At 38.0% G+C, this 16,955-nt stretch overlaps 1 protein-coding gene across 1 annotated transcript; it reads left to right on the plus strand.

Moving 5' to 3' along the window:
* The first annotated feature begins 2,756 nt into the window (after positions 1-2,756).
* On the plus strand, positions 2,757-16,806 carry LOC104235697 (phenylalanine--tRNA ligase, chloroplastic/mitochondrial). Its single transcript, XM_070174354.1, is given in 11 exon segments — positions 2,757-3,059; positions 6,081-6,271; positions 7,408-7,614; positions 7,700-7,817; positions 8,476-8,511; positions 12,217-12,221; positions 14,609-14,827; positions 14,967-15,011; positions 15,212-15,316; positions 16,144-16,257; positions 16,358-16,806. Coding segments are annotated over 11 exon segments (1,278 nt in total). The 5' UTR covers positions 2,757-2,872; the 3' UTR covers positions 16,409-16,806.
* Positions 16,807-16,955: the final 149 nt, after the last annotated feature.

A 16,955-nucleotide genomic window follows, 5' to 3' on the forward strand; every position in this document is an offset into this window, starting at 1 on the left:
CATGTGCCACAATCCACAATACCACCATGTTTTTACACAGAGTCCGATCTTGACCCGACCAGCTAGGTCATTTCATTTGAGACATCGACCATATCTATAATTTCAATTATCATTTCCAGCATAATTACCACCATGTGTGCGGCATGGCATCCGATCACGGCTCGATCGACTAGGCCATCTCATTTGAGACATCATTCTTTCAATCAATCATCTCACTTCACATTTCTTTCCCATCTTTCAATGCGTTGGCACGAGTGGCCTCATTTATTAAGTCGTTCTTGGCACTTGGTCATATTTCACAATTCAAGTTTCTCTTTTTACACATTCAACATTATTATCATATTAATAGCAACAAGTTTTTTCATTCAAGACTTGATTACACACGGGAGCAATTTAGATTTTAGAGCACACAGAGGCTTTTCACACAATTTGACATAATAATCTTTATTCGAATTTGGCTTGAAGTCTAAGCATTTGTAGCACATGTTCCATATCTTTAACACATTCCCGACTAATAAGATAGCATGATGAAAGCACATGAACACATATTGCACATTTGGAATAGCAAGTTCTATACGATCAATTTGGGACTTACACCAATTTCATGAACACCAAGGGGTTCAATTCTAATAAAAGGGGGTGTTAGCCATACATACTTCGATTGAGATTTCCTTAATTTCTACAATAATTCCGAAATCCTTAGCACCTTCAATCTATTTTAGGAGTATAACAAGTTGAATAAAAAATTAGAAGGATAATCAAGATTGTAGCTCATTTGAGCACATTATCAAACATAGGCGTGCAATATATTCTTAAAACCTTTTTGTGAAAGATTCCATCATCCCACACCCCATTCTTCACCATTTTTAACTCACAATATCCCTACACTCTTTTGTAATGCATGCATGCAAGACAATCACTTCCATCCCCACGAATTACCTTTCTAGTGGCACATTCTAGTTGCATGTTGATTAAGAATTTTGGTGATAGAATCTTACCTCTTAGGAAGAATACCTAGGTGCCTCTCTTGACAACCTTCAAGTTTTTATACAAGAATTGATGAGTAATTTTTTATGAAGAACACTTCCTCCCTCTAAGACTCCCCTTTTCACTTTAAAAGCACCAGAAAATGGGCTAAAATGAAGTATGGAATGAGATATATCGACATGGGATCGGGGTCTAAAAATTAGAAATTTGAAACTCCAACATGAATCTGCGATCCGCGAAAGTGTCCCTTAGGGACCTGAATTTTCTGCTTCGGTCTGCGACCATTATGCGGTCCGTAAACCTGTTTTGCGGTCGCATAATGCACCACAAAATCTCCCTTCATAAAAGTCCAAGGCTGATTATGCGACCAAAGTACAGCCCGCGAAGTGATTATGCGGTCGCATAATTGGCCGCGAAATTGACCTCAAAATTGGCCAAAAAGACTGTCTCACTCTGCGGCCATTATGCGGCCCACAAAGTGATTATGCGGCCGCATAATGGGCCGCAGAAACGCACACTTCTGCAAAACATTTTCCTTTAACGTTCAATCCAAAAAGTCCAAACCGCGACAGCAATTTCTAACACATAATCCTAACTTGGCACCACGAAATTCCGGGTTTTAGGAAAATTTTTACGGGGCCTTACATGGAAGCATAGGCCCGATGCTTGAAAAGCTGCTAGATTTGGTTGAGTCTTGGGGAGATTCAGGCCAAGATCAAGGAGAGGAATTCGGTGGGCACTGATCGAGGCCATCATTGCCAGCCGTCCAAAGTACAAGTGGGGAAAGAAGAAAGGTGACTAGTACCTTGTGACATGGGTAGACGAACCGCTCCAAGGGCATGATGCTAATAGACAAAGATATCCAACGACACCAAGGTGAGGTGTGTGCGTACGCGTCGATACTTTGTGCCGAGGGCGCCACAAAATTGGGTAGCGGAGAGTGTCATGGCCTGCCACATCATCATTCCACATAGGTGACACTTGGCATATATTTTTGCCATATGGAAAACTTATATAGGAAAGAGGCTAGAACTTATAGGAAAATTCTACAGAAATATATAGGTTTCCGTAGGAAGACCCTAGAACCCTATGAATTTGCTAGGAAAGTCCCTGTAAGATTCTAGCTATAAGAAAATTCTAGAGAGGGGTCTTACTTGTAAATAATAAAGGACTTGTATGACAATTAATATTTACACACTAGCCCCAACGAGACTAGTATATAAATGTGCCATTCATTTTTAAATTCACCAAGCAAAATAATCAAGTTCTTTCTAATACAAAGGCTTCCTTTGGCAATGCTTTTGTGTTCTAACATTCCCTTAGCAATCTTTAGTGTAATAAGGTTGACTTGGCATAACAAAAACATGAGCACATTGTATAAAATCGTGAGCAAGTTGTCAAATGGCGCACATGCGCTTAGTTGAAGGCTAAGGACGTGACATTTGGCTACATAACGCCAATTTTTGCGGGCTTACGATAACAAATTTGCCAATTCATATTATATGTTGTCACCTAGTGTCATAACATGCCTTCACATTACTCCCTCCGTCCATAATAATGATTTTTTGAATTTTTTATTTTGGTATAAAATAAATTTCATTTTGATATAATCGAGAATGAATTAATTATTATTTTTCAAATTTGCCCCTATTTACATATACCAATGCGTCAAGTTAACAATATGCAATATATTTAATTAAGGGTAATTTAGTCAAAATACTTATTTGTTTTCTAAGATAAATGCTAGGGAAAAAGTCCTGTAAATTGTAAGTCGCAATTAACAAAGGCGAACTGTATATCTTCACTTATTTTCCTTTTTTTAAGGGAGGGGTCGTCGTGAAAGAGGATAACCGGCGCCACTGGGTGGAGGCTGAGAGCAAACGCAATGGCTCTTTCATTTGCTAAATCCACTTTCCTCTCCAACCCCACTTTATACTTTCCCAAGAATGGCATTAGAGGCTTTGGACTTCTCCTCCCCTTCTCTTCATTTTCTACTTCCTCTGCTCTTCCCAAGAGGAGGCAAACAGTAGTCTCTGCTCTTGAGCTTGGTGGAGTCAAGATTTCTAAAGATGGTCAGTATACTTACGGGGAATAACAAGTTTTATCTCTTTGTATATTCACTTCAATTTTCAGTTTCATGATTTTGGGATAGTAAAGTTTGAATCGTTTTTGTTAGATAAGTAGTAAAGTTTGAATTTTTATGATTGTAAAATCTAAAATTTCCATCCGGGCCGGTCTAATTGGGGCCAAATGGAGCAGAATTGATATTGAGGATTTGTATAGCAAACCTTAAACTAGTTTGTGATTAAGGCGTAGTAGTTGTAGCAAGTTTTATTTCTTAGTATATTCACTTCAATTTCCAATTTAAATGATTTCGGTTAGTAAAGTTTGAATTTCTTCATTGGATATGTAGAAAAGTTTGAAGTTTTATGATTGTAGAATTTAATTTCTCATCTGGGTCAGTCTAATTGGGTCCAAATGGAGCACAATATTTTCTTTTAATGGAGCAAATTGATATTGAGATTTGTATAGTCGACCTTAAACTAGTTTGGGATTAAGACGTAGTAGTTATAGTAATAGCTTCTGGGTAGTTTATGAAATGGTATTTTTGTAGTTTGCTCACCAGTGGAAGCTATTAAAGTTTGCATTTTGATGAGCCCCTAGGGCTTTGGTCTAGTGGTAAGAGCGTTAGGGGCACGCCACGGGTCGAACATGCTACGGAACACAAATCTGGTATTTAAGCGGAGAATAGTAGATGGGTGGGCTCAATATATATCGAACCGTGCACTGTTCCTGCTGTTCCCGGGGATTTCTTGGTTATCAAAAGAAAAAGAAAAAAGTTTCCATTTTGATGACTTGGGTGCATTAAATGTTTGAAGGTTCAAGTTCTATACATTGGTGTATTCACTTTAATTTTATTTACATGACTTGTGCTACTGAACTTCAAATACTTTTGATCTTAGAATGTAAATTTCTCTTCTGGGTATATAGTGATATTGGAATGTTGTAGTTTGCCCACCATTTGAGGGTATTCAAGCCCAGGTGTATTAAAATTTGCAGATGTACTTTATTTTTTGGCTAGATCATATTTTTGCAAATTCTAATTGTAATGAAGTGGGAGAGGGCGGCCTAAGAAGTATTGGGGAGAGGTGATCAGGCAGGACATGGCGTAACTTCAGATTTTCGAGGACATGGTCCTTGATAGGAAGGTGTGGAGGTCGAGCATTAGGGTGGTAGGTTATGAAGTAGCTGAGCATTTTTTTCGTTCCGGGTGGGAGGCTGGTCTAATAAGGTTTTGTCCTAGGCTGCTAGCGATTATTGTTGTGTCCACACTATTCTTCCGTTTTTGTAGTGCCGGGCCTTATTCACTGATTTTTGATATTGTTTTTCATCTATTTTCTGGTTCTTATGATGTTGTTGTTATTCCTATGGTTCTATTGATGATACTAATATAGTGTCTCTTTTCGTCTTCTTGAACCGAGGATCTTTCAGAAACAACCTCCTTACTCTCCGGAATAGGGGTAAGGTCTGCGTACACTCTACCCTCCCCAGACCCCACTTGTGGGAACTCACTGGGTGGTTGTTGTTGTTGTTGTCTAATTGTAATGAACTTCAGAATCACCCATTCACAAATACAAGAAGAAATAAACAAGTTCAGAAAGTGTACTCTGTGTAGCTTCAGTATCTGTGCTGTTGCCATCTAAAAAATTTGAGTTCTTGTTAAATTTGTTGTTTAGCTGCTGGGTAGTTACTAAAAAACCCGACCTATCTATCTGATCACCAGACCAGTCCAACCTGGCTTTTTAGAAAATTTTATTGACACATCAATGCTAATTCTACCAGTACCAGCAACAAGGTAATTGTTTGTGAAAAGCTGAATAGATGGTTAACTATCTGTTTCTGCAATGCTGTTTCTTTTGGGCGATGAATTGCCGGTCACTTGTTTTATGGGAGGCATTCAGTGGACCATGCCAACTCACCAAGTTATATTAGAGAATTCTTGTTCAAATGGCGTTTGTACTATTGTACAGCAAAAGTAACCGCAAAAAGGTGTGGGAAACCATCACTATATTTATTTGGTGTGTATGGATGGAGAGGAGTAGATAACACTTCCGAGGAGTTGAAGTGCGGATTCATATTTTCAAGGCTAGTTTTTTGATTGTTGAAGGTAATTTTAGTGATAAACCAGCAGCAAGCAGATGCTGAAAAAGGACTAACTAAAGCCTTTACAGTTCCAAGGCTAGTTTTGGTGGATCTTTTTCCCTTTCCTTCTTTTCGTGAGATGAGAGTTCTTCAAAATAGTAACACTTTTCTTCTTTTACTTTCCTTTTTTGGCTTTTTGGATTGGTCGCTTATATGTAAACAGACTCTTGCTATAGGGCCTTCTCTTGTAATTTCAAGTCCTTGTTCAGGGTGGTTTAGTAGACTATTTTGTATGGGAAGGTGCCCACTTTGTGCTTAATAAAATTAATATCTTTTCTTCAGATTTTCCTATGAACAAACAAGGTTTGAGTTTGTTTTCTTTTTCCTGTTCTTTGTGTATCAAATAGAATTGGCCCTCTGGGGCTTTCAGAAAAGCTCTTGTAGGCATGAAGACAAGTAACCAAGCTCAGTCTTAGAGGGTGTTTGGATTAGCTTTTAAGCTGGTCAAATCAACTTTTAAGCTTTTTAAAAGTTTTTTTTAGTGTTTGGCAAACTTAAAAAGTGCTTAAAATAAGTTAAAAATTGCTTAAAACAAGCCAAAAGAAATAAGCTGGGGAATCCCAACTTATTGCTTTTTGGCTTAAAAGTTATTTATGCTGAAAAGGCACTTTCTTTAAGCCAATCCAAACGGGCTCTTATATGTCTTACCTTTTGTATTTCTCCTTTTTTCTTTTGTAGTTTGTTAAAATTGTAACTCTTCAAGTATAGACAGTTTCTATCTTCACTTATAAGTTATAACCATGGCGTTATGCATATCCATTGTGTTTTTGTGAGTAAAGCTTGTTTTCATCTTTTGTACATCTTTTGTTCCCTTGATAGTGCTTTTAACAGAGAGAATATTTTATTCTATCACCTGGTAATTGGTACTAACGTGATCACTGAATTTACAGAAATAGTAAGGGATGACCCCACAAACAATATTCCAGATACAATATTTGCAAAGCTCGGAATGCAGCTTCATAGGAGGAACCAGCATCCGCTTGGCATCCTTAAGAATGCGATCTATGATTATTTTGACACAAACTATCCGGACAAGTTTGACAAGTTTGATGATCTGTGCCCAATTGTTTCTATTAGACAGGTTGGTGCGAAAAGGTTAAGGAAGCATTTTTTTGCTCTTCAAGATTTTGTCTTTTCAATAATATCTGCTTTCTGGCGTTTCTGTGCTAGAATTATGGTCCTTTCTTATCCCATTGATCAAATTTTTTCTATATTCATAAAGCTAGCATTAGCATCTGTGTAATTTTCCACTAAAACTAGGGTCCCAACAAGTCCTTGTTTTTGGCCTATTTATAGGGTTCCTCATGCTAAGTCGAGTAATTAATTCTACCCTCCTACTCCTGAAGGCCTAATTCTATTAACTCCAAGGCCAAGAATACCATTCCCGTCAATTACGAGTCAGGCACATCAATCATTCAGTCACCAACCTATAGAGAGTGGTAGTGAAGAAGCCTTTAGAATCATCAAAATTTTCAATGATAGGTTGAGATACTATTCAGTATATCTACCGCTTTCAGCTGCTTGATTTACATCTCTTAATCATGTTATTACATGTGTGTATAATTAGGAAGAATAGCTCTATGATGGTATCAAACTGGAACACAAATTTATGATCGCTTTTAGGATAGGAAAGTTTGCCCGCCCCTGGCATTATATAATGGTTCCATTTTTAATCTTAACTGGAGTGCAACTAGTACAGGTAGGACTTGAAGTATATCTTATAATTTTGAAATGCAGCACCTAGATCTATTAGCATTGGAAACCTTAGATATTTGAGAATCTTGGTTGATTGAGAAAACCTGGGAGAAAGGATGTTAGGTGTAGCTAATATAGCTGTAATTTTCATCCCTAGGGAATGAGTTAAATTTAGCCGTGAAATTTATAATGGATTACTATTGTATTGTTTGAATGTCCTGAGTTTCAACCCAAAGAAAAAGTATCTTTAGACACCATATTTGTTTTGTGCATCTTGCGTTTTCCAGAAGCACACAGACCCCAGCCAATAGAAATGTAGTCCTAATCATGAGCTCTTAAACTTAAAAGCTTATATAGTCTTTAAGCTGTTTCTTATTCGTCTTCGGCGTTCATCCATGTTTAATGATAGGATATGCATATACTGCACTTGGATGTTTCCCTTTTGTTCATTTATCTTGGCAAGAAGTTATTAACTTTGGTTTCTTTCTCTTCTTACTGCGATTTGTGGATTCCTACCTGCAGAACTTTGATGAAGTCTTGGTACCTGCTGATCATGTTAGCAGGAGTTACAATGACACATATTATGTGGATTCTCAAACTGTTCTAAGGTGCCACACAAGCGCACATCAAGCTGAGCTACTGAGGAATGGACACACCCATTTTCTCGTTACCGGAGATGTGTACCGTAGAGATTCGATTGATGCAACTCACTACCCTGTATTCCACCAGGTTCTCTACCTGCAAACATATTTCTCCGGAGATGCAAATTTCTGTGTGGACTTATCCTTTAATGGTTTTTTGCGATACTGTGTAGATGGAGGGTGTACGGGTCTTTGCTCCAAATGATTGGGAGGGTTCAGGTACTGATGCGACGTCACATGCCGCAGAAGATTTAAAGAAATGTCTTGAGGGTTTGGCACGACATCTATTTGGTAGGATTCTTGATCTAAATGCGTCATGATGATTTCGCAATAATTTACCATATAAATATTGGGATTGCAACCAATAATGAGTCATGAGGATTTGACTATTATTTACCATATAAATATCGGCATTGCAACCTCTCTCCTACTATATGACTTCCTTACATCATTAGCAGGTGGTCCTTGGATGCCAGCTATTTATGTTCATCTCATCTTAGAAGTGTGATGGGGGGGGGGGGTGATAGTTGCATGTTTTATTATTCTTTCTTGCTTTTTTCCATCTTAATACTTTACGTGTCTCAATTAGCACCTGATTTTTAGGGCAGTTATAGAGAGCTAAGTAGACTGCTAGATAATAGGATGAAGTCACTGTAAGAAGTAACAATACCTATGGATCGTATCTGATATTATGATGTAGTTGGTTGCTTCCCTGTTAAATTTCCAGCAGATCAGTGGACTCAGGAGGGGTCCAATCCTCTGCTGCTTTTCCTTATTTTGTCGATCTTCACTTCATTGGCGATGTTCCTCTATCTCATTTCTATCGTGTATAAATCTTATAGCTTGTCCTCTTTTTCAGAAATCTTCAGAAACCATCTTTCTACTGCAAAATTTCTTTTAAAGTGACAAAGATTTATGAATCTTCAACCTAATCCTTCTAGTTCTTCAGGTGGTGTGGAAATGCGCTGGGATGTAGATTCTTCTTGTTTATTATCTCCCATATTTGACACAAATATTATTTAATAGCTGACGACACAAATCAAGATTATTTCCTTTCTGATGTAGAAGATCAGACTAAGCTGCAACTACAGAGCATACTCAGACAGAACCTTGACTCAGTTACCAAGATAAATCTTTTCTGATGTGGAAGATCAGACTATGCTGCAACCACAGAGCATACTTAGACAGTACCTTGGCTCTGATACCAATTGTTGCGGAAGCCAAATGTATATAGTGTGAATAAGTCACAACTACTATACCAAAAATTATGACAGCCACCAAATAATAAATAAGACAATAAAACAACAATAAAGGGAACACCAGAATTTACGAGGTTCGGCTAATTTTGCCTACTCCTCGGACACAACCAATATTTTATTTCACTCCAAAAATACAAGTGAAATAATACTAAAGAGAGAAGATACAAATGCCTTAAACAGATGAGAAGGCAAATGAGAGGTGTGTTTAAATCCTAAACATTAAGCCTTCTTTTATAGGGGGAAAATCCCCCCAACTATTGCTAACCCACCGATGTGGGAATCTGAAATTTTGACATTTCAACAAATCTCCACCTTGGCAAAAATTCCACGTCTTCAATTTTCTCTCTATAACAAATTTTGGTTGTGTCTTCATCTTCAATCTTCAGTGTTCAACAATGTTGATCAAATCCAAACAATGTTGAAACTTGACCGCAGTCACCACCTTTGTCAGCATATCAGCAGGATTCTCTGTAGTATGAATTTTCTTCACCGTGACTCCACCTTCTTCTATGATTTCTCGTACGAAATGATACCGAACATCAATGTGCTTCGTCCTTGCATGATAAACTTGGTTCTTCGCTAATTGAATAGCACTTTGACTATCACAAAAAATTGTGATACCTTTTTGTTCAACACCAAGCTCCTTTAGCAATCCTTGAAGCCAAATTGCCTCTTTCACAGCATCTGTAATAGCCATGTACTCTGCCTCTGTTGTAGACAAAGCAACTGTTGACTGCAAAGTAGACTTCCAACTAACTGGTGCCTTTGCAAAAGTAAACACATAACCAGTAGTTGATCTTCGTTTGTCCATATCACCCGCAAAATCTGAGTCACAATATCCAACTACAAACTGATTGTCTTCCTGCTCAAAAACTAACCCGACATCTACAGTATTATGAATATACCGTAGAATCCACTTCACAGCTTGCCAATGCTCCTTCCCTGGATTGTGCATATATCTGCTAATAACTCCAACAACTTGTGAAATGTCAGGCCTTGTGCAAACCATTGCATACATCAAGCTACCAACAGCATTTGCGTATGGTACCTTTGACATATACTCTCGTTCAGCTTCATCCATTGGCGACATAGTAGTACTTAGCTTAAAATGGGGAGCAAGTGGAGTACTAACTGGCTTAGTCTTGTCATCTATGCCAAAACGTTGTAGTACTCTCTTCAAATATTCTTTCTGAGATAAACAGAGTTTCTTTGAACGTCTATCTCTAATTATCTCCATGCCAAGAATTTTCTTTGCCTCACCCAGATCCTTCATCTCGAACTCCTTCTTCAGTTGAATCTTCAACTTATCAATTTCTTCCGAATTCTTGGAAGCTATCAACATATCATCAACATATAGGAGAAGATATACAAAGGAACCATCTTTAAGCTTGTGCAAATACACACAATGATCGTATTTGCTTCTCTTGTACCCTTGCCGCAACATAAACTCGTCAAATCGCTTGTACCATTGTCTAGAAGATTGTTTCAATCCGTACAACGATTTTTCAAGTTTGCACACCATATTTTCTTTTCCAGCAACTTTGAATCCTTCTGGCTGAGTCATGTAGATTTCCTCCTCCAAGTTTCCATGTAAAAACGCAGTTTTTACATCCATCTGAACTAGTTCCAAATCCAATTGTGCTACCAAAGCCAACATAATTCTAATGGAGGAATGTTTTACAACTGGAGAAAACACTTCATTGTAATCAATTCCCTCCTTTTGAGCATATCCTTTGGCCACCAATCTTGCTTTGTAGCGAACATTTACTTGGTTAGGAAATCCTTCTTTCTTTGCAAATACCCATTTGCACCCAATTGCTTTCTTTCCCTTCGGGAGATTGGCCAATCTCCATGTATGATTCTGATGAAGGGACTGTATTTCATCATTCATGGCAATCCTCCACTTATCTTCTTCTGAACTTTGGACAGCGTCTTTATAAGTGGTAGGAACATCATCAGCTACAATTGAGGTTGCACAAGCAACCGTCTCTATGAGACGAACAGGTTTCGTTATTGTTCTTTTTGGCCTGCTGGTTGCTATTGATTCAAGTTGTTGTTGAGGTTCCTGAGTTGGAATCTCCTCTACTGGCTCTCCTTCCAGAGGGTAATCTTCATTTGTTTCCTCCTCTGCTTCTTGTGTAGGAAAAATAAATTTTCCCTCAAACTCCACCTGCTTAGAAGCACCTTTATTTTGTTTGGTGTCTTCTGTTACCTTATTTACCATAGCAGATTCATCAAAGGTAACATCTCTGCTGAATATTACTTTCTTTGTCATAGGACACCATAAGCGATATCCTTTGACTCCAGAAGTAATTCCCATAAAAATAGCCTTCTTTGCCCTTGGATCCAATTTTGACTCCGTCACATGATAATATGCAGTTGAGCCAAACACGTGCAAAGAGTTATAATCTACAGCAGGTTTTCCGTACCATTTTTCAAATGGTGTTTTGCCATCAATAGCAGCAGATGGTAGACGATTAATGAGGTGGCATGCATATGTAATTGCCTCAGCCCAAAATTCTTTGCCCAAGCCAGCATTGGACAACGTACACCGTACCTTCTCCAGCAAGGTCCGGTTCATACGTTCTGCCACTCCATTTTGTTGTGGTGTATGTCTAACAGTGAAGTGTCGGACGATGTCATCATTTTCACAGACCTTATTGAAATGATCATTTTTGTATTCACCTCCATTGTCTGTGCGAATACACTTGATCCTCTTGCCTGTTTGATTCTCCACCATCGTCTTCCATTTGAGAAAAATTCCCAACACTTCATCTTTGCTCTTCATTGTATACACCCATACTCTTCGGGAAAAATCATCAACAAAGGTTACAAAATAGTGCTTCCCACCCAATGAAGGTGTTTTGGAAGGACCCCAAACATCAGAGTGTACATAATCCAAAATGCCTTTAGTATTATGGATCGCTGTACCAAATTTAACCCTTGTCTGTTTCCCTTTAACACAATGCTCACAAAACTCCAAGTTGCAAGCCTTTACTCCTTTTAACAATCCTTGATCTGATAGAGTTTTCAAGGATTTTCCTCCAGCATGTCCCAAGCGCATGTGCCATAGCTTGGTTGCTTCTGCCTCTTTGTCGTCACTGGATGTCACTGTCGCTGTCCCAATAACTGTACTGCCACGATAGCGGTACATATTATTATTCTTCCGATTAGCCTTCATTACCACTAGTGCACCGGAGCATACTCTCATCACTCCATTTTCTGCAATGATTTTGAACCCTTTTGATTCCAGGGCTCCCACAGAGATGAGATTCTTCTTCAAATCCGGTACATATCGAACATCTGTTAATGTTCTGATCATTCCATCATGGTTCCTTAATCGTATTGAACCAATGCCATATGAGGTAAGAGGGCTGTTATCCGCTGTGTGGATGACTCCATATTCTCCTTCTTGAAATTCCACAAACCAGTCCCTGTTGGGACACATATGATGGCTACAAGCCGAGTCCATCAACCATATGTCTGATGATGTTGATGACTCTGTTGTAACTAATGAGAAGTCTGAATCATCACAATCAGCTACATTTGAATCCATAATGGCCTTTCCATTATTATATTTGGCCTTATTCTTCAACTTCGGACAGTCTTTCTTCCAGTGCCCTTTTTCTCGACAAAAGGCACATTCATCTTTGCTGGGTCTGGATCTTGACTTGGATCTTCCCTTCTTTGTCCTCGTTTGATTTTGAGGACGACCCCTCACAAATAGTGCTTCTCCTTCTCCGCCCTTCTGTTTTTCTCGCTTTCTTTGTTCATAGCTGTACAAAGCCGAACAAACTTCTCTGAGAGAAACTTCGTCATTTCCATGGAGTAGAGTAGTTTCAAGGTGCTCGTACTCATCAGGAAGTGACGCCAACAACATCAAGGCCAAGTCACCATCATCATAAGTTGTATCCATATTTTGCAAATCTGTGACCAACTTATTGAAACTGGTGATATGTTCATTCATCGTGGTACCAGGAACATAGGTGAAGTGAAACAGTCTCTTCTTCATGTACAATTTATTTTGACTGTTTTTCTTCAAAAATTTATCCTCCAGTGCTTTCCATAATTTACTTGCAGAAGTTTCCTTTGTGTATGGATATTTCTGCTCTCTAGCAAGGTAGGATCGAATGGTACCGCAAGCAACACGGTTGATAATTCTCCAATCTTCTTCTCCAATAACATCTGGTTTCTTTTCTTCAATGGCCAGATCTAGCCCTTGTTGAAAAAGGACATCTAGAACCTCGCCTTGCCACATCCCAAAATGTCCGGACCCGTCAAATATTTCGACCGCAAATTTCGCATTTGACACAATTCTTGTCATAAGCGAAGATGCCAATGATGACGTATTGTTGACACTTGATGTAGATTCTTCTTGTTTATTGTCTCCCATCTTTGACACAAATATTATTTAATAGCTGACGACACAAATCAAGATTATTTCCTTTCTGGTGTGGAAGATCAGACTAAGCTGCAACCACAGAGCATACTCAGACAGAACCTTGACTCAGTTACCAAGATAAATCTTTTCTGATGTGGAAGATCAGACTATGCTGCAACCACAGAGCATACTTAGACAGTACCTTGGCTCTGATACCAATTGTTGCGGAAGCCAAATGTATATAGTGTGAATAAGTCACAACTACTATACCAAAAATTATGACAGCCACCAAATAATAAATAAGACAATAAAACAACAATAAAGGGAACACCAGAATTTACGAGGTTCGGCTAATTTTGCCTACTCCTCGGACACAACCAATATTTTATTTCACTCCAAAAATACAAGTGAAATAATACTAAAGAGAGAAGATACAAATGCCTTAAACAGATGAGAAGGCAAATGAGAGGTGTGTTTAAATCCTAAACATTAAGCCTTCTTTTATAGGGGGAAAATCCCCCCAACTTTTGTTTTCCCACCGATGTGGGACAAACATTTTGCCAATTTCAACAAATCTCCACCTTGGCAAAATTCCACATTTTCAATTCTCTCTCAATAACAAATTTTGGTTGTGTCTTCATCTTCAATCTTCAGTGTTCAACAATGTTGATCAAATCCAAACAATGTTGAAACTTGACCGCAGTCACCACCTTTGTCAGCATATCAGCAGGATTCTCTGTAGTATGAATTTTCTTCACCGTGACTCCACCTTCTTCTATGATTTCTCGTACGAAATGATACCGAACATCAATGTGCTTCGTCCTTGCATGATAAACTTGGTTCTTCGCTAATTGAATATAATACAATAACAATGTGAGATCCACATTTTTATGTATCATTAAGGTTTTACATAGGACTAGAGACCTTGTTAGAGACTCTATTTTGACAAAGAGAAGTTTACACAGCAATTCATCGAACCCAGAAGTCACAAAATAAAAAGGATATACAAGTAAGCACACGTAAGCCTTCCGAATATTGAACTCTTACGCATAGAGGAAATCGATATACAAATTTTTAATTCTTCTTCTCTAAAAAGAAAATGATTCTTTGTTAGTTTATGTACTGCACAACACTACCATTTCACGTGAAGCACAAAAAGAGAAACTTTTTAGCTAAACTTAGTGATATTTGATAGCATTATTGATGTTTTATCCCTCTCCGTAATTCTTGAGCTAAGATATTATTATGCAAGAACGTCAATAATACTACCTTATTCTTTGACAAGTAATATATGCATTTATTACCCAAAAAAGAATTGGAAAGCACTTACGTATTGCAGAAAGTACAATAAATAGAGATGAAACCTCGAGAGAAAAGCCAGAGCAAAGACCAATTTGAGCTATTGAAAATAGATAGGAGATGGACTCATGCTTCTGGTATAGTTTTTATTATGATCTACTTGCTGTTAAATTCTTTTACAGAATGAGTGGATGGAAGTTTTAGGTTGTGGAGTGACAGAACAAGAGATATTGAAAAGAAGCGGTAGAACGGACAATGTTGCTTGGGCATTTGGACTTGGATTGGAGCGCTTGGCTATGGTTTTATTTGATATTCCAGATATTCGTCTTTTCTGGTCAACTGATGAGCGGTTCACTTCCCAAGTAATTTCTTCATCTGTCCTGTTTTTCGTTTTTTTAACCTTGTTCTGCTTTTTCGGCTAGTTCTTCCCACCTCCCTCCTTTTCTATTGCCAATATTGGTTTTGGTAGCTATCAATGACATTTTCTTGATCATGATGTAGTTTTCTAGCGGCCGGCTGGGATTGAAGTTTAAGCCATTTTCTAAGGTAGGACTTGTTTGCTAATGTTTTTATGGGTTTTTTAAGCATTTGAAGAATCCAATTCTTATATGTGTTTTTGAGCATTTCATTTCTTTAAGTGCAAGTTTTTATTTGAAGAATGTACTTAAGGGGTCCACTTTTGGCTGCATAATTTTGTTTGTGGATTTATTAGTGTTTAAGAGACTGAAGTTCCTTAATTTTTGCAGTATCCACCTTGTTATAAAGACATGAGCTTCTGGATCAGTGATTCCTTTACTGAGAACAATCTCTGTGAAGTTGTTAGAGGAATTGCTGGAGACCTTGCCGAGGAGGTATGTCCACATGATAATTCTACTTTCTGCCAATCCAACTTGTAGATATGAGGATCCCTTCATTAATGTGTGTTGACTCTTATTAGTAATTTAAAATACTAAATTATTATTTTTTCCAGGTCTTAAAATTTTTCTGTTTTGTTTCTGTTAGTTATTCATTTTTATATTTTGTCGGGGAGACGTCTACGGTTAGTAATTATATTTGAGGGACATTCACACTAGAGCAATGGTCATTAAACATTCTGTTTAGATGAGTTTCATATAAAAGTTGGTTTCTTTGAAGGTAAAAATGTGGAAACCTAAATCCTATTTAGCTTAATAAATGCAAGCTCAAATTCTTAAGTACAATAGATGTTGGCAGCTAATGTTGGTTAAAAGATTTCACTGTGGATGCTTATCTACAAAAAAAGACAACAATAAGAAACCCAGTGTAATCCCACAAACAGGGTCTGGGAAGGGTACTGTGTACGCAGGCTTTACCCCCCTACCTTGTGAAGATAGAGAGGTTATTTCCTTGGATATACCCCAATATTTAAATTCATGAATATCTATCCTGCTAGATTTCCTGAATATTTGAAATGTTTCTCTAACTCGACGCGTTTGACGGCACCTATTCATTGATATCATTAGTTCATTTCTCCAAAGTAAAAAGTAAACTATGCCGACTCAAGTACTTTTTAAGTGATTTTCGCATCATACCCTGGGATGGGAGAGGGGTGATGGGTTGTCTAGTGAAGCCAATCACCACAATTGTACAGTAGGTTTATAGGGTCGTGTTTGTAACCTGAGTTCTGTCTAGTGACCGTTGCTCCCAATTCTAATGTCAGGTGAAATTGATCGACAACTTCACCAATAAGAAAGGAATGACGAGCCATTGCTACAGGATAGCTTATCGGTCCATGGAGCGTTCACTTACAGACGAGGAAATAAATGATTTGCAGGTAAACCTTCTTTCAGATGAATCTCTACTAGGCTATTAGCCTATTACCATCTTTCTCCTGCCATTACTTAAGGTGTTTTTTAAATATTATTTGGATGCAGTGGAAAGTGCGAGAACAGGTGGAGAGCAAGTTAAAAGTTGTTCTAAGATGAGCTATTTCCTGGGGCATTTGCACAAATGGCCTTTTCCGAGGCCTCTTTAAATTCGGTCCGCGTTTGGGCTAAATTTGCCTGCCAGAAGAAATAAAAAGGAGAGGAGAAATTCATTCAACTACTCTTAAAGGGAAAGTTTAGTCCACCGGGCTAACATGGGACAAAATTTAAAGAGTGGCCTAAAAAAGGTCATACCATGAAAAATAATCCCTATTTCAAATGTTTGTTTTTGTAGCTTACGCCTTGTAATTATTTGCATTAGTTATATGTTTACCAGATGTCCAGAACTACATTTATCATGATTTCTTGATTGTACAAGTCAAACTGCTTATTTGCTGTCATTTGGCATTTTGAGGCCAATTACCCCCTGCGAACACAATGGAACCTATTTATTTCAAGATTTTCATCTTTGTAGAGAAAAAAATGCATAATAGCGCTTTGTTTGAAATCACCAGAATCTTTATTCTTGGAATTTCTAACCCATGCAAATTACCTTATCTGTAGTAGAGGCTTAGAGCACACCAAAATAGTAGAAATGACATACTCC

This window comes from Nicotiana sylvestris, chromosome 5 (assembly GCF_000393655.2).
Source record: "Nicotiana sylvestris chromosome 5, ASM39365v2, whole genome shotgun sequence".
NCBI lineage: Eukaryota > Viridiplantae > Streptophyta > Magnoliopsida > Solanales > Solanaceae > Nicotiana > Nicotiana sylvestris.